Genomic DNA, 24,188 nt, shown 5'->3' with positions numbered 1-24,188 from the left:
GGCATCCATCGAGCCCATCATACAGCATCTGTCCCATGAGGTATTATAAAGATTAAGATAATAATTAAGATAAAGGGCCCATACCCAGCACGCATGTGTGGCTTATACATAGCCCAGAAAGGCTTTGGAGAAATCAGAGATGGCACGGGAAGCTCCCTCCAGATGCTCCAGGAGAGGCTGACATGACACAGTGAATGGGAGCTTGCCAGCGGAAAACAGCATCCGAAGACTGACCACAAAAACACCATGAGGTGCCAGTCCTCTTCCCAGAAGTTACAACTTCCACATCTAGAGATCAAGGTCTCTTGCCAAATTACTTGTCTATTTCCATTCAGAAAATAAAAGAAGTGAGGGGAGGGGCCATCAAGCCAACGGAAACACCCTGGCTCCAATCAGGAAGCCGCTTCCACATGACCTAGCACCATGCTAGGTTCCTTTCTAAACAATGGGCTGCATGTATGAGAAAAAATAAGTCTGCTGGGGACTGTTGGTACCCATTGCAGTGGTGGCTGGCTGGCTGGACGAGGCTACCCTATTCCTGCCAAGTGGGTGAGTCTGTGATTCTGTGCTGCTATAGGCTGAAGGTCTCTATACCCCTGAAATTCATATGCTGAGAGCAACTCCTCAAGATGCTGGGCAGGTGATTGGGTCACAGCTTAAACCATGCCAATAATGTACGGCACCACCACCGCCTACCACCAAGATTCATTTCCATCAAAGGCAGTGGAATGAATGCCTTTATTAAAGGGACCTGGGGCAATCTCTCTCATAAGGACACAGAGAAGAGACAGTATCTGTGAACCAAGAAGGCCTTCAACCAGACATGGAATCTTCCAGTGCCTTGATCTTGGACATGCAGGACTGCTAGAGGTGGGGCATGAAGGGAGAGCACCATTTTTCTAGCAATTGGATGGGGTTCACAGAACTGACTCCAAACATCAGTGCACTTCCTGAAGCCTGGAGTTGGAACCGTCTGTTGGTTGCATAACTTGAAGGATCAGATGCAAGCACAAATGTCTCCCATCTGGGAGCGGGTCCTCTTCTTGGCACAGAAGTGGTGGAGTAGACTGACTGTTTTCACAGGATGGTGACTGGGCCTTTCTTGGAGTTCTGATTGAGTTTCCCCTTTGGCTCCCACCTTTTATTGATTCTAATAACCTACTGCCTTCCCAGCCAATAGAAACGGCTTAGGAAAGAAACACATTTCAGAAACGGCCACTTGAGGACACCAGGATAGAGGCCACAGGGGAACACGAGGCGCAGATGCAGCTCTGACGTGGGGCAGATAGTCATTTTTAGCAATGCAGTTGGCATGTCTCCACGTTCACATGAGTCAAGACGTGTGGCTGCGAGAGAGAAAACTGACTGGAACCGCTCAAGTAGAGAGGAGTTCATCCAGGGTGCGTTGTGGCCCCAAAGGGCCAGGATGCAGCCCGTTGCCTGGGTGGGGCTCCCTGGGGACCTCTCCCTCCCCTCTTCTCTGTTTCTCCAGTGCTCTGGTGCTCTCTTCTTGCTCACACTCCTCCCTTCCCTCCCCCTGCTAGGTTTTCTCTGCTGCTCTAGGAGACATCTGCTAATTTTAAGAGTCTATTGTCACCGGGTGCCGGTGGCTCATGCCTGTAATCCTAGCTACTCAGGAGGCTGAGATCTGAGGATCACAGTTCAAAACCAGCCTGGGCAGGAAAGTCTATGAGACTTTTATCTCCAATTAACTATCAGAAAACCAGAAGTGGTGCTGTGGTTCATGTGGTAGAGCACTCGCCTTGAGCTGAAGAGTTCAGGGACAGCGCCCAGGCCCAGAGTTCAAGCCCCACAAGTGACAGATTAAAAAAAAAACAAAAACAAAAATAAAAGAGACTATTGTCTTGAATTTAGAATCTCCTAGCTCCAGCTGCAAAAGCCAACAGAAAAGCAGGCTTGGTTGTGAACTTAGATGATAATTTATATAAGATGGATACATTAGTTATCTCCATCAAAGAACTTGGATGCAGAGGCCTTGAGAGACTGGAGGTCTGGGGGTGTTGAATGGAGAGTTTAACCACTTTTGGAGCTGGTCTAACTAGCTGTCCCAGGAGGCAGGCACCCTGGGGGAAAAGTGGCTGCCTGGGTGGCCATCATGCTTTCTCAGTCAAGTGGCTAAAAGGACAGTTCCAAAGGAAGTTGGAACCGTCTTGGAAAGCGCACTAAGCAGTAGAGCTTTGTGACTGGAGCTCCCCTGTTGCCCGCTAGTGCTCCAATAAGGACTCCAAATTCGGCCTTTTAAGTGGCAGCTTCTCTGTGCTTGAGACTGGATCTACCACACAACACCTAAGGTACTTGCACTTACGCAGAAAGTTTCCACATTCCGGAAAGATGAGGGTGCCCTGTGCTTGTTTCTGTCATGATCTGCAACCACACATGTATCAGCCGGACTCAATCCAAGCAGGAATTCACCATCTAATACTAGAAACATGAGTGCATCCAGAAGATGAGTGGAATGATGGGAGATAAGAACCCATAATCTAGGAAGGTTGCCCTCTTAAATGGTGGCTGTTCAGCCTAAAGGACAAAGACAGAACCAGATCAGGTATGCAACTGCCTCCTTAAATCCATGGCACACTGCAGGACCAAAGGAGGGTGGGCAGAATGCCCCCAGAAGGGAGCCTGGAGCCAAAGGGCGAGAATTTACCAAACCTAGATTTTAAGCAAATATAACATTGAGTTCCGTTTGGAAAGATGGGAGTCCCGGTTTCTGCAAGTGTCCCTTGGGGATGGGCAGCACACAGGGTATTGTGTGGAGGAAATGGAGTCGCATGCCTTCTCAAGTTCCCTCTCATCTTTGAGGGAAGTTCCCACTGAGTTAACAGAGTCCCTGTCCTCCCCACTGTCCGGGGCATGCTAGAGAGGCTGCCTGCACTGGAGATGGAGAAGAGCTTGGGAGCAACGCTTCCGGCACTCTCCTCATGCTGGGGCCTGGAGACATGCGCTCCGTGGCAGATCCTAAGAAGGACTGCTCTGCTGCCAATCGCCATGCAGTGTGGGCTCAGCAGGGCCCCTCACCAAAGCTTCACCATGATGCCCAATCTTCAGCTCAACACATCCAACCCCATCACTCTAAGGTTTCATTGCTCAGGAAATAGCCTATGGCATGCTCTGTGATCAATGCTGTGGAGAGGTAAACAGAAATGAATATGAGTGCATATGTGTATACCTGTATGCAGTTACACGCATGTATGTATGTACGCTTATGTGCATGTATATATGCATGCATGTATATATGCATGCATGTCTCAACAGAGTTGAGCTCAAAAGACAAAGCTGATCTGGGCATAAGTGGCTCATGCCTGTCATTCAGGACGTTGAGATCTAAGGGTTGTGGTTGGAAGCCAGCTTGGGCAGGAGATGCTAATCTACAATGAACCACCTAAAAGCCAGTAGTGAAGCTAGAGATCAAATGGCAGAGTGCTAGTCTTGAGTGAAATAGTTAAGAGACCGCACCCAGGGTCTGCTGTGGCAGCCAGGAAGCAGACAGGGACAAAGAGGGATCCGGGAAAGGTATGCCCTTCCAAGGCCCACGACCCACAACCCCCTCCCATGAGGCCCCACATCCTAAGTTCCTGCCAGCTCTCATTAAGAGTCTATCCGTAGGTTGACCATGTACGGACTGGAAGATACTTCATGCATGAACCACAAGACTGCCATGTGGACTACAGAGCTCAGGCACGAGCTTCCCGCCAATCAGTGGAGTTGGGGTGGATGGGAAAGAGGTGGGTGTGGCTGGCAGAGAAAGGACAGAGACGGCAACTGGGCTCTGACAGTCTGCCCCAGTCCCAACTGTGCAGTCCACAGGGGCCTGAAGGACAGTAGCTGCACCCACGACTAGACTGCCGTGTTATCCTCCTTCAGTGCCTCCTCCAGCAGTGGGCCCTTCACAGCCAGCTAGCATGCGCCCTCCTGGAGCTCCATGAGGTCACTTCACCCCCTAGTGGACATATGTCTGCCATCATCTCAGCTACTACTTCTAATTTCCTTTTCTTCTTGCTGAGAAATAACTGTTTCAAGCCTGGTAGACCTCCTTGTGAAAGTCAGTGTTCTCCACGAGACAGAACCAACAGAACATTGAGTGGTATTCAGAAACAGGTTTGTTATGTGGGATAGCCCCATGCAGTAATGGAGGCTGAGAATTTCCACAAGGGCATCTGCAAGCTGAGGGCCCTGGAAAACAAGGGGCATTGTTCCTACACAAACTCAAAGGCACAAGAAGCAGCAACACTGATGTCTGAAGGCCAGCGATAGATGTCCTACTCACAGAGAGGAAAGGAGGGAAGGAGGGAGAGAGAGAGAGAGGGAGAGAATCAGAGGAAGGGAGGGAGAGGGTAAATGTGCTCTCTCCCACATACTCTTCCCCTGACTTTTAATCCTAACAGGCCGCAGTGAGTCGGTGATGCTCACATTCAGGAATAGAGATGGTCTTTACTCAGTCTTCTGACTCCACAGTTTATATTTCTCCCAGAAACACACTCATACACACTCAGAAATATTGTTTTCCCAGCTGTCTGGGCACCCCTTAGTCCAGTCAAGTTGATGCAATTACTCATCACACCCACAGATAAACAGGAAGGAATGAGACTATTAAATGAACCATGCAGGGGAGCAGGCACCGGACTATACCAGATTCAGCAGCTCAGACACTGCCAGAGGGCCTTGCTGGGAAAAGGAAGGTAGAAAAGTGAGTGTGTTAGCAAGGGAGGCATGTTTATACAGATGGATGAAGCAAAGGTCAAAAGGTACCCCTTGGAGCCCAAGAGAGGAGAGAGCCACAGGGAGGAGAAAGTTCTCATTTTATCTATTTGTCACAAGGACTGGTCATTCACTGCCTCCCACCTCACCACAGGAGAGCATCTGTGCACCCAGAAATACACTGCAAAGCTACCTAGAGCACTGAAGAGCCGCGGGAACACAAGGCACTATCCATGTGTCTATCATGTTACAGCCCCTTGGGCCTCCTTAATTCACAACAGTGTCTTTCATGAGGACATGTGTTTCTGTCGGGGGGAAGGAATGGGGGTCAGAGGAGCTGGGAATGCAGCTTGCAGCCATGTGGGGGCCACATGGAAGCTGTCTGACACACTTCTGGACACTTCAGTGGGATTTTTCCTCTTTATCGCTGCTTGACTCCGCAGGCTCCAGCCTGCTGGGAGGGTGTCTCCCGTCAAGATCTTTAATCTTCAGACTGTGCTGACCATCAGACCCCTGCAACCCAGCCGCATCCTGTCTGGAGTCCTGATGGAGCCCTTCCCTAGAGCCTGGGGCTTGATGAGGCACTTCACATTCTTCAGTTTTAATTGTTTTAATTAGTAATCTTTCCATTTTTAATAGCACGTTCAGGTGCACTGCTAATTTGATGAGGAAGGACAAAGAAAGCCTGTTTATCTCCTACACCCCGCACCTCGCTTGCTTAGCATCATCCTCCAGATGGGTTGATCGTGGCACATTGGTTACAACTGATAAACCTGCACGGATAGTGCCCTGTCAGCGAACACCCACACTGCCTAATGGAGTTCACTTCTGGTGTTGCACATTGCACAGGATTTGTCATTACAGAGCCATACAAAATAGTTGTGTTGCCCTGAAACTCCCCTGAACCCCACTTATTCCTCCCTCCCACCCCCAGGCCCTAGTGGCCACTGAGTTTTTCACTCTCCATCTCTTCATCTTTTCCAGAATGTGTGATCATTGAAACAACCCATATGGATTTTTCATACCAGCTTCTTTCACTTCACAATATGCACTTAAATTTCCTCCACATCTTTTCATGGCTAGACAGCTCATTTCTTTTTGGCACTGAGTACTATTCCATTGTATGGATATACTATAGCTCATTTTTCCATTAGCTACTGATGGACATCTTAGTAGTTCCTCCTGACTGTTGGCCATTATTAATAATGCTGCTCTAACTGTCTCTGTGCAAGTTTTTGTATAGGCACCCGTTTTCTGTCCAGAATTGCCTGTAAGCATGTTTTATTCTTTGTGCCCTTATTTTTAGCTGAAACACACTTTTAAAGTAATTTTCACTGATGAGAAAGCTGGCTGATGAGTGTTCTCCTGGCTCCATGCCCCTCTCCAGGATGGGGGCGAAGCTCTGTGGCTTCAGACTGCTGAGCCAGCCCTCCTGCTGTGCGCGCATGCACACACACACACACACACACACACACTTGGCCGCCACACCACATGCTACACGGAGAGCCAGCTCAGGGGTCCTGGCTGTGCATTCTTCGACAAGGAAGCTTCTGCTATCAGAATTCAGGGGAACAGCTGACCTTACAGACTTAGCACAGGGCTAATAATAGTTCACAGGAACAGGAGCAGGACCGAGGTTAAAACTGGGAAATAATCTCTGCCTCTGAGAGAACGTTCTCTTGAATGGACTATCTACTCTGTTCTACTTTCCTTAGTCCTCGCGACGGCCCACTGTCTTCCACACTGACCCCTTCTTTCCCCCCCTTTAGTTACTGGGCCATCACTGTGGCTAATCAGTGAGGGAAAGGAAAACAAACAGTAAGCCAGAGAAACAGCTGGAAAGTGAGGCCTCTGGATTATGGGGCCCTGGGAGGGCGTCAGATCCCTGTGCAAATGAGCTCAACGCCTCCTCTTCCTGGGCCCTTGAGCCTGTTCCCTAGGCCCAGCATCAGCACGGGGCCAGAACTCCAGCCTGGTTTTGCTTCAGGTTTTGTGTCTGGCTCTAGTGACTCAGCGAAAGTGAGCACAGAGATGGACAGGACCCATCCAACTTACAGAGCCTGGGCAGCTGGGCAGGAAGAGGTGCTCCAAGCTGCTCTCCCTTTGTGTCCACAACGCATCTGAACTTTCATGGGATCAACACCGATGAAACCCATTTGCACACACCAATCCCTGAGCCTGGCTTCCCTTCACTGCTATAGAGATGCCACTGTGGAATGTCACTGAGCATCACGCAAAGGAATCAGGGTTAAGAGACGTGGCTCTCGAGCCTGGGATCCAAATGTCAGCCTGGTCAGGAGGTGGTGAAGGAATGTACACTCAGCACATTGCCCCGGGGGTGGGCGGTGCCACAAGAAGGGTGGAAGAGCAGGAGGCGCGGGGCTGAGGTGTCCAGGATGAGCAGGAATGCCATTCTAAGCTTAGCCGGCCCCGGGACACATGAAGCACAGAAAGCTGTTTCCATAAAGACGCTTCTTATTTCGCTCTAAATTTAAAAATGTATTTGTTGGTGTTTATTTCATTTGATCTTTGCTGGTTCTTGGCCAGGGCCCATGCTGACAGAATGGCTTTGAAAAGTTCTAAGTCAAGCAAGTGCTTAGTGGCAGGAAGCCGCCCCCCAACTCATCCCCCCTTCGCTCCACCCGCATTTTGATGGAAGCACCAGAGGGCCTTATGAGTCAGCCCAGCTGGGCCCCAGACACAGGACCTAGAGGGTGGGCAGCCTGGCTTGGCTCTCCCAGAACTAGGCCAGGCATGCTGGAAAGGCTGGGCCTTCTGATGTGTGTTTCAAACAGGCCCACAGGATTGGATTCCAAGAATTGGAATCTAACATCTGGATTCCTTTCTGCAAATGACATCAGAGCTCTGGCAGGTCCCACCTGCCAGTCTGCCCACCTGAGCCTCTTCTGCATGACTAAACGAGGGGTCCAGGAGAGGAGTTGAGCCCAGACACACAAGGTGAGTTGCATACCTTTTTCAAAGACATCTAAGATGGGACGGCTTCCAGATAGCCTGGGGGGCGGGGGAGGGGAAGCCATGAGGTGGGGGGGAGGGGTAATGCTATGCCAGAACGCTTGTGGGCATCCATACATTGGCAGTTTCTAAGCCTCATGGGACCATTGTTTTCATGTTTTCTGGAACCAGATAATCATTATAAAGACAGAAAAGCAGACAGAGGTGAGTGTAGACTCCCTGCCTCTTTCCAGTTTTGAGTATTTCCATCTTCCTGTAGGCTAAAACCAACCCTTGGCACCACAGTGTTCACCCACAAGGTACCTGGAAGAAGACACAGGTCAGCTGTGGTGGAGTAACTATGGGTGACTGGGGTATTTCAGATGTTCCTTGGTTCCGAAGTACAACACTTCAGACGAGGCACTGTCCTGGGTGCAGCAAAAGCACTGGGAAGAGTAAGAACCTTAGTAAAGACTGATGTTTATTGGGAAAATAGAATTTCACCCTGTTATATGTGAGGTTAGGTAAAGACTGTGTGGAGCCAGTGCCAGTAGCTCACGCCTGTCATCCTAACTACTCAGGAGGCTGAAATCTGAGGATCACAGTTCAAAGCCAGCCTAGGCAGGAAAGTCCATGAGACTCTGATCTCCAATAAACCACTCAGAAAACTGGAAGTGGTGTTCTAGTTCAAGTGGTAGAGCGCTAGCCTTGAGCTGAAGAGCTGAGGGGCAGCGCCCAGGCCCAGAGTTCAAACCCCACGACCAACAAAAAAAAAGACTGTGGAAGCTGCAGGGGTTGGGGGGCTGATCTGCTAGGGGAGGGTTACCAGGTGGCACAAAACTCTTAGGTTTCTTCAGACCTTCCCTTTGTAGCCCTCCAAACATGGCTTGGCCTCCAGGAGAGGCTGCTCTGGTGTGGGAAGGAACAGGCTTTGCATGGAATCTGCTTTTCAAGGTTCAATCCTGGCTGTAGGGTGGGGGAGCTCCACGAGGACACAGGGCCATTCTGTTCATTGTTGGCACAAGGTGTAGCCATCAGGGGTTTTAGGTCTGTGCCTGCACCTCGCCCATCATTCACAGGGCACTCGGAGCCAAGCAGGTGCCAGGTGAGCCACTTCCTATGCATGAGGAAACAGTAGCCCAGAGATATGAATGCCCCAGTCTCACAGTGAGCAAAGCCCAGATCTGGGATTTGAAGCTGTGGTTGTGGAGATGTGAGACGCATGCAAACTCGGAGGTTCCCTTCTGTCCGAGGTCAGTGGCTAAGACGCTGCGATGCTTCTTCACTAACTCCCCATCCTGAGGCACCTTTTGATGTGACCCTCCCTAGGTCCTAGCCACCCCCGCTCCCGCGATGTCTCCTATAATCATGGGTACACTGCCCATTTAGAAGAGGCATGTAGGGAAAACAGGTGCAAGGGCGATTGTCTCCTGAGCAGAGAGAACCAGCCAGTGGGGTGTAGACCACCTGGTGTGTCTGGCTCACCCACACTGCTTGATACTGACTTCATTCACACGAATAGACTGACACTGACTTCGCAAACTTGGCAGCACTATGGCCTCCAAGGTGCGAAAGGCTGAGTCCCTAGCCTTGCTGGGACTCAGAAATGATGCCCCAAAGTGAGGCACTTTGACATGCTGAGCCCCAGACTCAGAGCCAGTCTCCTTGCGCTCCTCAGCCGGCTGCTTTCCCCACCTCTCATCACCTTTGGCCACAGGAGCCGGGAAAGGCTCTAAATTTCGGGGAAAGTTTCCTTATCTGAACTAGGGCAGTTCCTTTCCCAGAATGAGTGCAAGTGTTAAGGAATGTCAATAAATAGCGGCGAGGAAAGATTAACCAGGAAAAGTGGGGACTAAGGGTCAGAGTCCTCCTCACACCCAGCCATAGACATTTCCTCTACTTTCTAGGGGTGGCTCCAAGAGATTATCCGGGAGATGAGGTCTATATAACCAGACACCTGCATCTTTGGCAGCTCCACCCCAGCCTTCCAGGAACTTCTCCCACAATGCACAGGAACTTTGTCCAGGCCACTTACTTTTTCCTAACAATCATTTACTATCCTTGAAATTGGGGACAGTATCCCCCGCCCCCCAAATTTCCCTCTCCCCTGGAAAGAAGTTATTTAAATTGCAATCATCTGACCCTTTCTTTGAATGTCCTGCTTCCTACCTTACTTCATAAAGATGCATGTTAATAAATGGGTATGCATCTTAGTAGAAATCAGTGCATTTTAAATAACAACTTGTTATATTACATATTATAAAGTGTTCAACTTTATCAGCCTATAGAAAGAACACTCTGGGCTGGGAACATGGCTTAGTGGTAGAGTGCTTGCCTAGCATGCATGAAGCCCTGGGTTCATTTTCTCAGTACTAGCCTTGAGCAAAAGAAGCTCAGGGACAGTGCCCAGGCCCTGAGTTCAAGTCCCAGAACTGGAAAAAAAAGTACACCATATAAATATTACCTATATATATTACATAAATATAATTGTATGTGTGTGTACTTGAAATCAGGGTGTTGTTCTTATGTTTGGTCTTTTCACTCTAGGCTGTCACTCTATCACTTGAGCCACACCTCTACTTTTAGCTTTTTGCTGGTTAATTGGAGATAAAGAGTCTCACAGAGTCTCCTTTCTGCCTTTCTGGGCTGGCTTTGAATCATGATCCTCAGATCTCAGCCTCCTGAGTAGCTAGGATGGCAGGTGTGAGCCACCAGCACCTGGCAAATTAAGTAAACTTTAATAAGGTAAGGTGGGTGTCTTGTTTCAATGTGCATAATCAAATTATGCCCTCTGAGCAGCTACCCAGATCCCAGGAATGTGTGTTCAAGCCAAAGTGATGGCTTGACAAGTTGTCACTGGAATGGAGCAATGTGTGCACAAAGTTTGAGAAGAATAAGGGTGATTAGAACTACAAGTGAAACTGCAGCTCACAGAGACAAGGTGCTCTGCTTCTAGTCACGTGGAGGCACTTCTGAAGTACAAAACCGAGAAAGCCTGGCTGGCTTCTTTGACTATACAAATACATTTTGATCATTCCTTTAATATTTTTATAAGCTAACTCTTGCAGCCATAAGGATTAGAGAATTCCGTTTGTTCTTGGGGTCTCTATTCCATTGTATACAGACTTTTTACACTGAGTACAGATATTTAAATTGAGAAAACAGAGAATTTAGCAACTGATGGTTATACAAACCATCAGTAGGTTATATTACATTAATGTAGAATTTCAACACTAATAAGATGGAAAGGGTTTTTTTCTGTGTAAAACAAACATTCCTAATAAAAATACAGTTTCAAAATCGATCATTTCTTTAGGTTTACTTGGAGATTTCTGTAAATTTAATTTTGTATTGAAGACCATTACATTACTGTACATTAAAACATAGGTCTCCATCCGTTTTATGACTTGAAGTGGAATAAATAACTGCAGAGTTTTAAAACAATGCAAGCAATGGGACACCAGTGGCTCATGCCTATAATCCCAGCTACTCAGGAGGCTGAGATTCCGAGGATCACAGTTGAAAGCCAACCGGGGTAAACAAATATGAGAGGTTATTATCTCCAATTAACTATCAAAAAGCTGAAGCAGAGGTGAGGTTCAAGTGGTTAGAGCAGCAGCCTTGAGGGAAAAAGCTCACTGACTTATCTGGGTGAACTTAGGCACATTCCTTACCCTGAGTTTTACTCTCCTCATCTGCAAAATGAGATAACATCTCCTCTTCCCTGGAGTTACTGGGGGCTAACTGTAAAACACCTGTACCCTGCTGGGCACAGACCTTCGTGCCATGGATTGATGCATTCTGCATCATCTATTTATCTGCAATGGTACGCTGCCCCTGTCCTGTCCCTCAGCAACACTACCAGGCCTGCCCTGGACCAGCTCCTGGACACAAAGCCCACTCCCCCTTCATTCACCAAGCAAGGAGCCTACAGGATATTTTGCTGGCCAGGCATCCTGGAATGCTTGTCACCACCAACATCTGAACACCTACAGCAGCTACAAGGCATGCAGTAAAGAATACTTGGAGTAGTAACCAAGTGTGGAGAGAGAGACGAGATGGTGCTCTCAGATGGAGGGCAACAAAACAGCTCCTCATCCCTGAGCCGATTCTGCCCTTGACCATGTCCTGGACTCATCCACGGAGCTGAGGCCAGGCCACATCCCGAACACCACAAGGTCAGAGTGCCCTGGACCAGGAGTGAGACTGAACACCACTTCCCTTTCACAGAGTCTCACAGGCCTCGGCCCAGAGCTCCAGGAAGCCCCTACAAAGGTCAGCATTGGCAGGACAGACAGCAGGAAAAGCATCATGGGGGCCCACCCGTGACCCTCACGGTCACTTCAAGCCCAGAGGATCTGCTCACCAGCCCTTCGTCCCCTGTGGCACTGCACACAGCCAGGTATAGCCCCCACTGCAGGGGCTTCTTCTAAAATGAGCCTAGCTCCCTGCCACTGTCCAAGGCTCTACTGGCCTAACATGCTGACCCGCTGGGACACAGGCTGCTCAAGTCCCAGTAAAAGCATGGGCTGAAATAACAAAATGTTGAGACAAGGATACAGGTTGACCCATGGTAACAATGAGATGTACAAGACACTATGTTGAAAATGAACTTTACAATTTTTAGGGAGAAGGAGGAGTTGGGGAGGTGGAGAGGGAAGGGATGGTAGAGGCAAAACAAAGGAGGGGGTAACAATGCTTGACAGGAAGTGCACTCATTACCTTTCTCATGTAACTGTAACCCTTCTGTATAGTATCTTTACAATAAAAAATATATATTAAAAAATGGGCTTGCCAGGCACCTATCATCCTAGTTACTCAGGAGGCTGAGATCTGAGGATCACGGTTCAAAGCCAGCCTGGTCAGGAAAGTCCGTGAGACTCAACTCCAATAAACCACAGAAAACCAGAAGTGGCACTGTGGCTCAAGTGGTAGAGCACTGGGCTTGGAGCTGAAGAGCTCAGGGACAGCACTCAGGCCCAGAGTTCAAGCCCCAGGACCAAACAAACAAACAAACATAGGCCTTTCTCCCAGCAGATGATGGCCCTTAGAGTTGGCAAAGCTGGCCACAGAAGCTTACAGCGGAAGAGCTGAGGCAGGAGGAGGTATGGGTGAGCCCCTGTGTGGCAAGCAGGAGAGGTCTTCCTAGGAAACAGAAGAGGTGAGGCTGCTGGCTACCAGGGAGAGGCTGTGAAAGGGACATCGGAGGGATCTGGGAGGGCCAGGAGGACTGGAATTGAGGAACTGTGAGCCTGGTTCTATGATCGCCTGTGAGGCTAAGGAGAGATACGGAAGGAGAGACAGGATGGTCTTGGAGTTTTGGCTCGCAGAGAGCCCATGGGGCTGGAGCTGGAGCTGCGAGTCTGAGCTCTTTACCTAATGGAAGGGATAAATGTGGCCTCCACCTCAGAACTGCTCCAAGGCTAAGCGAGCTAATGACTGCTCAATGCTCCATGCGATCGCTGACACACAGGAAGAAAGCACCCAACAGAGAATCATGGCAGGCCAGGAGAGAACGTGTATTTATCTTACTGTCATATTTTACACCTGTACTGGGAAATCATTATTCCTCATTTTACATAAGGAAAATCAAGGCTCGAAGACACTCTTATGTCACTAATATTAATTACCAAGCGCTTACCATGTGCACCATAAAATAACTTAATGCTCCAAAAAGTGGAAGAAAAGAGATATTACTATTACCTTCATTTTATAGATGACAGAAAACTGCACAGAAAGACTAAGCAACTTGCTCAAAGTCACACAGCCAGTGAGAGGCAGACACTGGATTTAAATGCAACCCTATCTGGCTTCAAAAGCCTGAATTCTAAGGCTAATTTATGTGCAAAACCCTCCATCACAGTGCAAAGCAAGCAGAAGAAACAAGTGTCCTGAGAGATGTCAGGATGCCTCCCAGTACCAGTGAAGGGTGGTGCCAGGGCCAGCAGCACCCCAGGTCCCAGGGTCCCCAAAGGAACACCAGGGCAAGCAGCACCCCCAGAAGCTGAGGTCCTCAAGGAGCACCAGGGCAAGCAGCACCCCAGGTCCCAGGGTCCCCAAAGGAGCACCAGGACAAGCAGCACCCCCAGAAGCCGGAGCCCCTCAATCAAGTACCATGATATGCTGAACTGTCCTATCTACAGCTTGGGCATGACCACAGGCAGAACAGCCCCCTCCCTCCAGAGTCCTGTCTGCCCCGGGAGAGGTGGTGGAGGGTTCAGAGGTCTCCACCGAGGCCCTGGGCTTCCTTCTTCCAGAAGAACCAGCTGCGGTCTCCCCGATGCCCACAGGCTGATGACAGATGGGCTGGCTCTGACCTCTGCACCACCTGGTGCTTTGTTCACACCTGACCTGTAGCCTTCACTAAGCACAGGGACAGGCCCCCTCCCTTCCTCCCAGCCGTGCACACGCAGCATCCGAGAATGAACCTGGAAGCCATCAGCCACTCTAGGCGTGATCTTTAAATAGGAGGGAGGGAATGCAAAACAATGCCAAGAATGAAAAGGACTTGCTGGCTCCTTTCTGACTCCAACACCAGCCTAGCGGAGGATTGGGTTGGCCCCAGGCTACAAGAGGGCCACAGCTGCTCAGCACCACTCTCCACGCAGCCGTTGCTGGAAAGCATCAGCCCCTGTACTGCACTCAGGCCTTTGGCCTTCCACAGCCTCTCCAGCTACAAACTGGACCTTATGGATCTGTGAGCAGAGGAAGAACAAAGCTCTAGGTCAGGACTTCCCTCCCTTGCCAGCTCCCCCTGAGGGCTGACGAGGGCTAGGCAGCCTTTGACCTTTGGCTCTTGCCATCAGCAGCCTCTCTCTTCAGAGACCTAGGCCTGTGCACTCTCAGGCCAACAGGCTGTTTTGTAACAGCCTTCATGGGCCTAGCTTTACAAACTCTTGGAAGGTTTTCTTGGAGAGAGCGGTTCTCTAAGCAGAGAAAGCCTGCACTTGGTTGCCTTGTGAGAAGATGCTGACAGATTCCTGCTTCCAACTCTCCAAGACTGCAGGTCTATCTAGTTCTTATTTCAAACCAAGGCTGCCCTTCTGTGCCTTCTGAGAATTTAGAATGGGCCTGTCCTGAGGCTCTGTGGTAGACTCCTGACTGGCCGCCTGCCTTCTTGGTGGAAGTTTAAGGGAGGGAAGCTGCATCTGTCCTGCTCAGGCCACCGCCCGCCATGCTTGGCCCAGTGCCTGGCACACAGCAGAGGCCCAGAAAAATCTTTGTTGACTGATTGCATGGTACACGGGGTTGACAGACTCCCCTTCGTTTGAAAAGCTCCAGATGCAAGTAGAACTGTCTCCAGGCTTATTCACAAAGCCGGGGTGAGCAAGCAGGGTTGTAGAACACCGGCAAATCCCTCCGGGTGATTCTGAACTCACTCACACACAACATGATTTTCCTGAGGAGCCCACTGCCATCAGAACCATTTCACCAAGACCGTGGGTGGCTATGAGAAAGAAACGCATTCAGAAGCCAAGTATGAAGAAGTACTTTAATAGCTCAAATTCAACGTCATCTTGCTCCCCTGTTCTGAAGAGATTCCTAAAAGAGGCGACTCTGGCCAGCTCAGAAGCCAGGGCTCACCACCCGTGGTCTCCACGCGTCCACCTCGTCGGTGCTGACTCGGAGGAAATGTCACCAGGGCCAGAACCCTTCTGGTTCCCAGGGGCCTTCCTCTCATCTACGCACCACGTCAACTGCATTAGTCAGATTAAGACGACAGCTCAGTTAAAGGAAGGGACAAATGTTGACTGTCTACGCAGGAGCGGCCCAAGCTGGCGAGGGCAAGCACGCAGCATACATAGGATACAGAGGCGGAGCTTCTGCCTGCACACCTGCAACGTTACATTTGTTTTGCCTGCAAACTATCAAGAAGGATTCTGTAGGCCAGGGCATTTCCACCGAACCGAGGAGACGGTGGCGAAGAGTCCCAGGTGTCCTCTGCCACCAGCCCAGAGTCCCCACGCATCATCCACTAGACAGTGTTCGAGGGAACATGAAGTCCAGCTCCTGCCTCCACCTAGGGGTCGATTTCTTCTGGAATCACCGTAATCATAATGTCTTCATTGCCCCTGCGGACAACCATGTTGAGGGTATTTTCCTTTTTAATGACGTCACTGACGTCATTGGCAGAGACCACCGACTGTCCATTGATGCTGATGATGACATCATTTTCCTTGAGACCGCCACTGTAACACAAAGGGAAACATATTGGTAATGTGTTCAGGCCACCCAAGTGATCGAGAGAGGTGTGGCTTAGAATCAAACTGCCCAGTACAAAGGGGTCCAGGATTCAGAGATGGTGTGGATTCAGCAAAGAGTGACTGATGCCATCGGTGGGTGGCGCTTTCTTTGGAGGTATTTTTAGGCCACATCTTCAAGTACATCCATTACAGATGTGCCTGTGGCATGTGTATGATCTTAGGACAGACCGACCCCAGATGGGGGTGCAGATACATGTGGTACAACCTGCCATGTTACTGTGACGGAGGCCAAGTTGCTTGTGATAGACACTGTGACTCAAAGAGCAAGTCTTCCAAGAGTAGTGGGCCATGTCTGTTGTGGCTGTGACTTTCCTCCTGTCTGTGACAGGGTCCAGATGTTCTCATGGACCGGCCTGGCCTAACACAGGGAAGATGCGATCTTTTTCCATAAAAGACCAGACAGGAAGTACTTTAGGCTTCATGGGATGTTTGGTCTCTGTCCTTAGCTAGTTCACTGGCACAGCAGCAGCACAAAGCCCAGCAGGGTCTGAAATCGAAGGGGCATGGCTCTGTCCCGATGACACGTGAGTGTACACAGGAAATGTCATTGCTCAGAGTGTTCTCCCGCCACAAAGTGCTCTGGTTACTTTGCGACGTTTGTTCAACCATGTGAAAATGAATTCTCACCCTCTCCATTCTCATTCTGTCAGTCATAGAAGAAGCAGGCCCAGCCAGCTAGCGCCAGCCCCAAGCGTCTCTCTAGATATTACATTAGGCCTGACGCTAGGCTGAGCCAATCTTTTGATGTTCCTTTGATGGCAGTTGTGTCATTTGCCTGAAAACAGGTGTGGCCTAACTGTTCACTGACACAGTTAAGAAGGTTCTGGAAGGAGATGTGTCCTGAGGTCATGGTGGTCACTGCTCCATCACCCCATCTCTGCCCCCTGACTTTCCACAGGGGAAAACCTGCTCTTGCTCGTCTGGTCTGATGGCTCTGAGAAGCAGAAAAGCCCTCGGTCCAGCCGAGGGGAAGACCGGGCCGGCAGAAGGGGAACACGATATCCAGCTACATTTTTCAAAGGTGAACATGAGTCCCCAGGCCAGTATAAAAAGAACATGCTCCCTCCCCTGCCCGTGACACGAGAAGCCACGTGAACACTGGCAAAAGAGAAGATACTCTCACTCACGCTTCTGCCGGGGTGTCGGGAATGACTTCGATGATATACGCCCCAGAGAGCACATCTGGGAAGTCTCGGTGGCGGTCCTTCAGCTCTTTGGCCTTGCTGCTCAGGGGGAAACGCCTTCGTGTTAATACTAGGCACCCACAGGCTTTCCTCTGCCAGCACTCAGCCCCAGCCAGATCCCGCCTCGTCTCTAATCCCGTGCAAAAATTCCTCTGAGTTCAGATTCTACTTTGTTACCACCCACCTGAGAGAGGCAAAGGACCACTTCTCAACAGTGGGGAAGTACTTCCATTGCTACTATTATTATTCCTACTATTTATTAATCAGTTAATAGTGTTAAACATCAAAAGAGCAAGACAGTCTTGATGTGTGGTTCAGTCTACAGATTCTGCTAGCTGATGTCTGGTCCCGACTGACACCTGCTAGCTGGGTTGCCTTGGGCAGTGGCTTCGCTTTTCTGCGCCTTTTTTTTTCCTTTGCAGAAAATAGAGTTAGCCATAGTGATCTATGACAGGGCCATTGTGAGGATCAGATGAGGTCATCAAGGAAGGCCCCTTCCCAGTGCCTGGCACATAGCAAGTACAGGAAGCCCGTGTGGCTGGCGATCACCCTCACCCACCCGAGCTGGCTGCCCAGCACATGCGCCTGCACCGCTGCCCACACCCTGCAGGGAAGGCCCAGGCACTTCCGAGGTCATCAGGCAGGAAGCAGAGCAGGGACTGACCCCACAGTCTCTGCTCTGTCCCTACACCTCCATCTCTCCTGGTTCCAGACAACCAGGGGGTGTCACTTTAGTCTTGGCAAATCACCTCCTAGGATGCTAAGAATGATTCTCTCTACATATGCATCAAACCGTCTCAATATTTTGACAATTGCCTTATAATTATAATTACATGAATTGTAATAATTCATGTAATAATGTATCTGTGAGTATACTCCACTCTTTACTTCCTGGACTACAACTGTCTTAGCCATGCCAGATGAGTCTGCTCTGAGCCTCACTGTCAATCCCCCTCACCCCCCTGTTTTCCCTCTAGGTCTCTGCTCTAGTCCATCATGAGCCTGGCAACCCCAGGTGGCAACTTCGACAGCTTTGGAAAACAAGCCCATCCATCATCTGTGGCTGCCATGCCAGAGGCCTGCCCTGGCATTCCTGCAGCCACCTCCCACAGCTCAGAGTGAGCGGGAGGTGCCGGGGCTCTCCTGGAATGCGGTTTCCTCAGGGGAGTGGGGAGAGGGAGACCGGAGTGAGCAGAATGAGCCGCCCCTGGGCCACTGAGGCCTGCCTTCAAAGACAAGAGCAGACACTTCTGGATCGGAGGAAGAAGAAGAAGGAAGAAAGAAGAGAAAGGGGCCCAGGCTTAGGCCTCTCTTCTTCCCCAGGGAGTGTTCGTTTTAGCAGGTGCTGAACTATCTGATGGCAGTGGGCAGTTACCTTTCAGGGGTCAGGTGATGACCTTGTGAGATTCAGAATTACTTAAGTGCCAAGCACATGCATGCATGTGTTAACCCACCTGGATGTGAGTGACATCATTCGGATACCAATGTACTTCTTCTTGGTGATGGCTTTTCCTGGTGAAAGAACAAGGGACAGGTCAGCACAGTGCGCAGGACAGGGGGTGGAGGGGGGGGACCCGGAGCAGGCAGTCCAGTGTCTCAGGGTGCAGTGTTGAGGTCATGGCTGGGCTGGCTGTGGTTCGGTCCTGGTCTACAGCCCGGCCTCCTGGGGGACCTGGGGAAAGTCCTATCCTTTCAGCTGAGGAGTGGTCAATCCTGATTCCTCACTGGTTCAGCCCGGCCTCTGATCCTTCCCCAGGCCAGCTCCACTCCCCACAGAGGCCAGAATGGGACTGCTTTGCTCTAACTCCACTGCCCACCAGCCTGGCCAGAGCCCCAGCATCTGTCTCTCCTATGGATGACTGGCAGAGCCCCTTCACTAGCCTCCATCTTCCCCACGGGCCTCTGGGGCGGCCTTTTCCAAAGACATCCACCACACCACTCACTTCCCTAATCTCGTATAGTGAAGGTGCAATCCAGGCCCTGTGTCATGGCTTCCTGCGGGCCTCCCTCCTACCACCCTGTGGAGCCACACTGCTGCTCTGTGGGCCACACAGGACCCGGCTCACTGGCTGCCCAATCTACTACTCCTGTCCGTACTGCTCACCCCACCCCTTCTGCTGGCACCTTCTCCTAGACATTTCACAGCTACCATCAGCCCCTCCGGTCACTCCCAGACATCTTCTCTGCCTCCTTTCCTTGGGCACTTGTTGCCATTGGACATTATCTTACTTATCTGATTGCTGACTGCCAGTCAGCCTCTTCCCAGAACATAAACATCACACCTGCCAGGCCCCAGGCGAAGCTGCCCACTGCCTATAAATTAGTACAATTAAAATAATAAAATAAAGGCTGGGCGCCAGTGGTCTATAATCCTAGCTGTTCAAGAACCTGAGATCTGAGGACTGTGATTCAGAGCCAGTCCAGGCAGACAAATCTGAGAGACTCTTATCTCCAATTAACCAGTAAAAAAGCCAGAACTGGAGGTGTGGCTCAAGTTAAGTGGTAGGATGCTGATCATGAACAAAAGAACTAAGTGAGAGTATAAGACTGTGAGTTCAAGCCCTAGGTGACTATCAGCACAAAAATAATGTCAAGGATGACTTGTCTGTCTCAAAGCAGACAGGTGAATTAACACTAGCAGAATAAAAGAGCAGCCAAATGGAAATGGTAATTCCCATCTGACGAGGAAAAGGGATTCAGTGTTCAATGAAGAGATAGGCAAAATAACACACTAAAGTCATCCAGGCTCATAGCTGGTACCTAGTAGATTGAGACCATGTGTAATTTCCATGACCATAGCACAAAACCTGTGGCCTAATGTCAGAGGCTTATCATACACAGATCCTTTCAATTTTTCCTAAGAGCCAGCCTGTGTGTGGCAGAATCTGCTATCTTTCCCTTCTCTGAGTCCCCAGAGGGCAGCTAAGCCTCAGGACGGAACACCTGCAAGCTTCCCAGGCTGTCTGGGTCTTGCTTACCTTTGGCCTGCCGGTCATGAGACTCAGTCAGGAACTTCTTGATCTTGTCAGACGGGATGGCAAAGGAGATGCCCGCAGTCACCTTCAGAGTGTTGATTCCAATCACCTCACCATCCTGCAAAGCAAAGTGGAAATGGCTTAGTAAATCCAAAAGGGGTACAGGAGTAAATGAAAGAAGTCTTTCAGGAAAGCTTATAGAGATGGAAATGTCAGCTATCTTACTATGATCCTTACAGGCTGCATGCATACACTGAATTGTTACACTGTACCCCATAATTTTGTACAATTCTACTTATTATTAATTTTTTTTGTCAGTCAGTGAGCTTGAACTTTGGGCCCAGGCACTGTCCCTCAGCTCTTCAGCTCAAGGCTAGCGCTCTACCACATAAGCCACAGCACCACTTCTGGTTTTCTGAGTGGTTTATTGGAGATAAGAGTTTCACGGACTTTTCTGCCCTGGCTGGCTTTGAACTGCATTCCTCAGATCTCAGCCTTCGGAGTAGCTAGGATTACAGGTGTGAGCCACTGGAGCCTGGCTCATTATAAGGAAGGGAGGGAGGAAGGGAGGGAGGGAGGGAGGGAGGGAGGGAGGGAGGAAAAGAAAGAAAGAAGGAAAGAAAGAAAGAAGGAAGGAAGGAAAGAAAGAAAGGAAGGAAGGAAAGAGAAGGAAGGAAAGAGAAAGAAAGAAAGAGAGAGAAAGAGAAAGAAAGATCGATCTGTGGCTATGTCAGAGAACAAAGAGGACTGGCAGAAGGAGATCCTGGAGTGGCAAGGGGAGGGGCATGGGGGTGGGGAGGGGCATGGGGGTGGGGAGGGGCATCGGGGGGTGGGGAGGGGCATGGGGGTGGGGAGGGGCATTGGGGGTGGGGCATCTGGAAGCTCTGCCCCAGAAGGATGGAGAGATCTGGAAGGAACTGTGATTGCATGTACAGGCAGTTTTGAAATCCGCAGTATTTGCTCCTTTCACAGGGAAATGTCCCCAGAATCTTTGAATCTCAAGATGGCTGCCACCCTTCCTGCCTCTCCCAAGTTCAGTGACCTTGGTGTGACTGCAGATAGTGAGAGAAACTACCATGGAGCCTGGGCTGAAGGGCTTCTCTGCTGGGAACAGGCAGCTCTACCCTTAGCAGCTCCCCCAGAGGGAGCAGCCCTGCAGGCCTGGGGGAGAGGGGAGGGGGGGGACTGGGCAGGGCATAGCTGAGCATTCCCATTTCCACTGCTGGGAAAGAAAAGCTGCCACAGTGGCGACTGCTCCTCCCAACAATGCTGAAAGGTTAGTACCTGATGCCCACGGACCCTCACCTAGGCTGCCACCCTCACCCTAGGCTTAACTACAGAAGGTCTCAAGGCCGTCCTCCATGAATGACCCTCCAGCTGTCCATGGCTCTGAGCTTCCATTTTATGCTTAAGTATTGAGTATTAACTAAGCAAGAGATCTTTGTGAGCGGGTTGAGTCCTCTCACTTGAGTGGCTTTTAGGAAGGATTTCTGGCCTTGGCCAAGCCTATGGCTGAGTCATGGCAGCTCCTCCTCCCCTGGCCACCCTGAGGCACTTCGCACAGCTGAGGCCTTCGGCACCAGGCTGCTCAGTTTCTGCTGGGAAGGACTGAACTTGTGTGTGTTCGCCCGTAGCCCTGAAACGCAACCACGTCCTCCAGCCTCACTCCTTCCAGAAAAATCTCAGGTTCGGTGAGTGGGTGAAAATGTGCAGAGCTCGCTTTAAGATAGTTATATCACATGCACTGGGCAAGGTCATATGTAAAAAGAAAGCAAAGCCAAACAGCCAAAATGCCGCAACATAGGAACTGAACGGCCTTACCAGGTTCACTAATGGGCCTCCGGAGTTTCCATACTGAAATCAAAGAGACAGAAAGGTTATAACCGTGATGATTTTAGGACATTTAGAAGCTGTCTGAACTACTGCACTCACCCCACAGCCATTTCCTCCTCCTGGAGTGAGGCGGGCTGTCCGCTTACTCCAGGATCCCCCGGTTCAAACCCACACAGCCCCTCTGTGGGACCCCGCCTCACCGCACGATGGAGTCCCCCACGGCTTGCTCTAGCTCCAGAACTTCACATGCACTGACTATAAAATTTTGGAATAACACCGACAAGAGGTAGCAAGGATTGGGTTTCTTATGCATTAGACAGATGTGAGGAGAAAAGCTTGCTTTCCACAAACACTGATCCTACAGGGAGAAAGCTGAAATGGAAAATCTGTGATGATGGAAAGATTCCATGGTTGGATCGGCACGGAGCACTCATGGGAGGAGTCACATGGAGTGGTGGAGGCTTGGTGCTCAGACTGGGACCGAGAACGGCGGTCACACGGAGCCCCCGCTTCCTGCGGGCGATGGCGCCTGTGTAAAGGGAGCCCTGACCCAGTGGGCAGGCCAGGAGCGCCTCCCAGGGCAGCCTCTTGGCAAACCCGAGGTGTTAGCTGCGGAAGTGGTGGTGATTGCTGCCTGAGTGCTGCCAAGCCTGCCTCCTCTGCTTCAGGGGTTCAAAGGGAACCTTAGACAACACTGTGAAGATCGTGATTTGGCCCCCATCTCTAGGACCAGCTTTCCTGGCATAACTCTGCCAGCGGTGGGGAGGGGTTGAGGAGGGGACTCACGTTGATGATGGCATCTGTCTGGATGTAGTCCATGTCTGAATTCCGGAGCCCAAGCTCTTTGCCGCCTCGCTGCGTGGTGCTCACGATCCCCGTGGTGACTGTGTTTTGGAGGGAAAAGGGGCTTCCGATGGCAACTACAAACTCTCCCGGCCGCAGCTCTGAGGAGCGGCCCAGCAGCAGGACGGGCAGCTTTCCCTGCAAAGACAAGGGATGTGGTGGCATTTGTTCAGTGTGGACACAGTGGAAGACCACACAGTGACTGGACACTTGGAAACACCAAGCCTGGAGAACTGAGCTCAGCTTGGCACCCTTTGCTGGGGCTGGGAAATCCACTATAATCCATATACCATACATGGAAGCCAGCTAACAGGGGGACCAGGCACCAAGGCATGCCAGGAAAGTGACGGAAGCCATTTTGGAGTTTCTAATTATCATGGAGCATAAACTTGCTCAGAGGAGAGGACCGAGGAGGACACTGGGAACTGTGGATCGAGGCCATTGCCTAGAGTGGTCTTACAGAAGGCCTAAGGCAGGATGCTGAGTCCCCACCGGCCTGGGGAGTCGTTGGAACCTGCCTCACTTCCCACGCGCACACCTTCCCTGGTTCTGGGACGTGAGGAGCTCTGTGGGCAGGGTTTCACGCCAGCTTCCTCTGTCTCCCTGTACTAAGCACATGGCAGAGCTGGGCAGGCAAAGGGCCGGAGAGAGGGGGCAGCAGCCTCCAGGGCTGGACACCATGCCTGAGCAGTGCTGGCTCTCACATCCTGAGAAGATGTCCATGACCTGTTCACCACCTCTGCATGCCTGAGCACTGTTCAGAACAAGATGGAACCATGGAACCCGCTCCAGAGTTGTTCCAGTTGAAGGGGAGAAGAGACCTGGAGACTCCCAGTCCATCACGAGGCCTTCGGGCCCTGCTCCCTTCTTCCCACCCATAGCCCAGCAACCTCCTGAGTACTTCAGCTTTGCTCACTGAGTGAGTCCAACGTTTACCAGGCACAGGAAGCCAAGAGCCGGCCCAGACCTCAGGCTACGGCAACTCAGGAGGCCTCATGTCGGACCACCTTGGAAAAGGAGGCAAAGGGGCAGAGCAGGGATGGGGGAGGGGTGAGTGGGAAGCAGTCCTCACTTCAGCCCCAACTCTGCCAAGAGCAGTGCAGACCACACCGGAGAGCTGAGGTGGTCACTGGGCTCGTGACACAGATAAGGATAGAGAGCTTCCAGGTTAGGGTTATGGGGACATGGGGTAGGGGCTCACCCCTGAGAATGAGAGCCACAACCCAACTCTCAGCCACAATACCACCACCACCACCCCTCATCCTCCACGTACTTCAGGAACAGGAATTGTCCCGGCTGCCGGCTAAGAAGTCATGTGAGGACTGTGGAGAAGAATCAGGACCTCCCTGACTGTACGTTTGTGAGGATGAGGAGGAGCACCCCTCAGCACACAGACACCAAGCCTCCCCACAGAGCCT

General features: G+C 50.8%; 1 protein-coding gene across 1 annotated transcript in view; it reads right to left on the bottom strand.

Annotated features, from left to right (window-relative positions):
* Positions 1 to 15,149: 15,149 nt before the first annotated feature.
* Positions 15,150 to 24,188, bottom strand: part of Htra1 (HtrA serine peptidase 1) — a 43,097-nt gene continuing 34,058 nt past the window's right edge. Inside the window, exons 4-9 of the mRNA XM_042701436.1 lie at positions 22,714 to 22,908; positions 21,916 to 21,948; positions 20,098 to 20,212; positions 18,574 to 18,631; positions 17,063 to 17,158; positions 15,150 to 15,860 (exon numbers count right to left, since the gene is read on the bottom strand). Coding sequence (XP_042557370.1) covers positions 15,692 to 15,860; positions 17,063 to 17,158; positions 18,574 to 18,631; positions 20,098 to 20,212; positions 21,916 to 21,948; positions 22,714 to 22,908 — 666 coding nt within the window. The 3' untranslated portion in view covers positions 15,150 to 15,691. The remainder of the gene's footprint in view (positions 15,861 to 17,062; positions 17,159 to 18,573; positions 18,632 to 20,097; positions 20,213 to 21,915; positions 21,949 to 22,713; positions 22,909 to 24,188) is intronic.

This window comes from Dipodomys spectabilis, unplaced genomic scaffold (genome assembly GCF_019054845.1).
Source record: "Dipodomys spectabilis isolate Male_0828 unplaced genomic scaffold, ASM1905484v1 ptg000289l, whole genome shotgun sequence".
Lineage (NCBI taxonomy): Eukaryota > Metazoa > Chordata > Mammalia > Rodentia > Heteromyidae > Dipodomys > Dipodomys spectabilis.
Note: the sequence above shows the minus strand (reverse complement) of the source record. Positions and strands in the feature narration are given on the sequence as shown.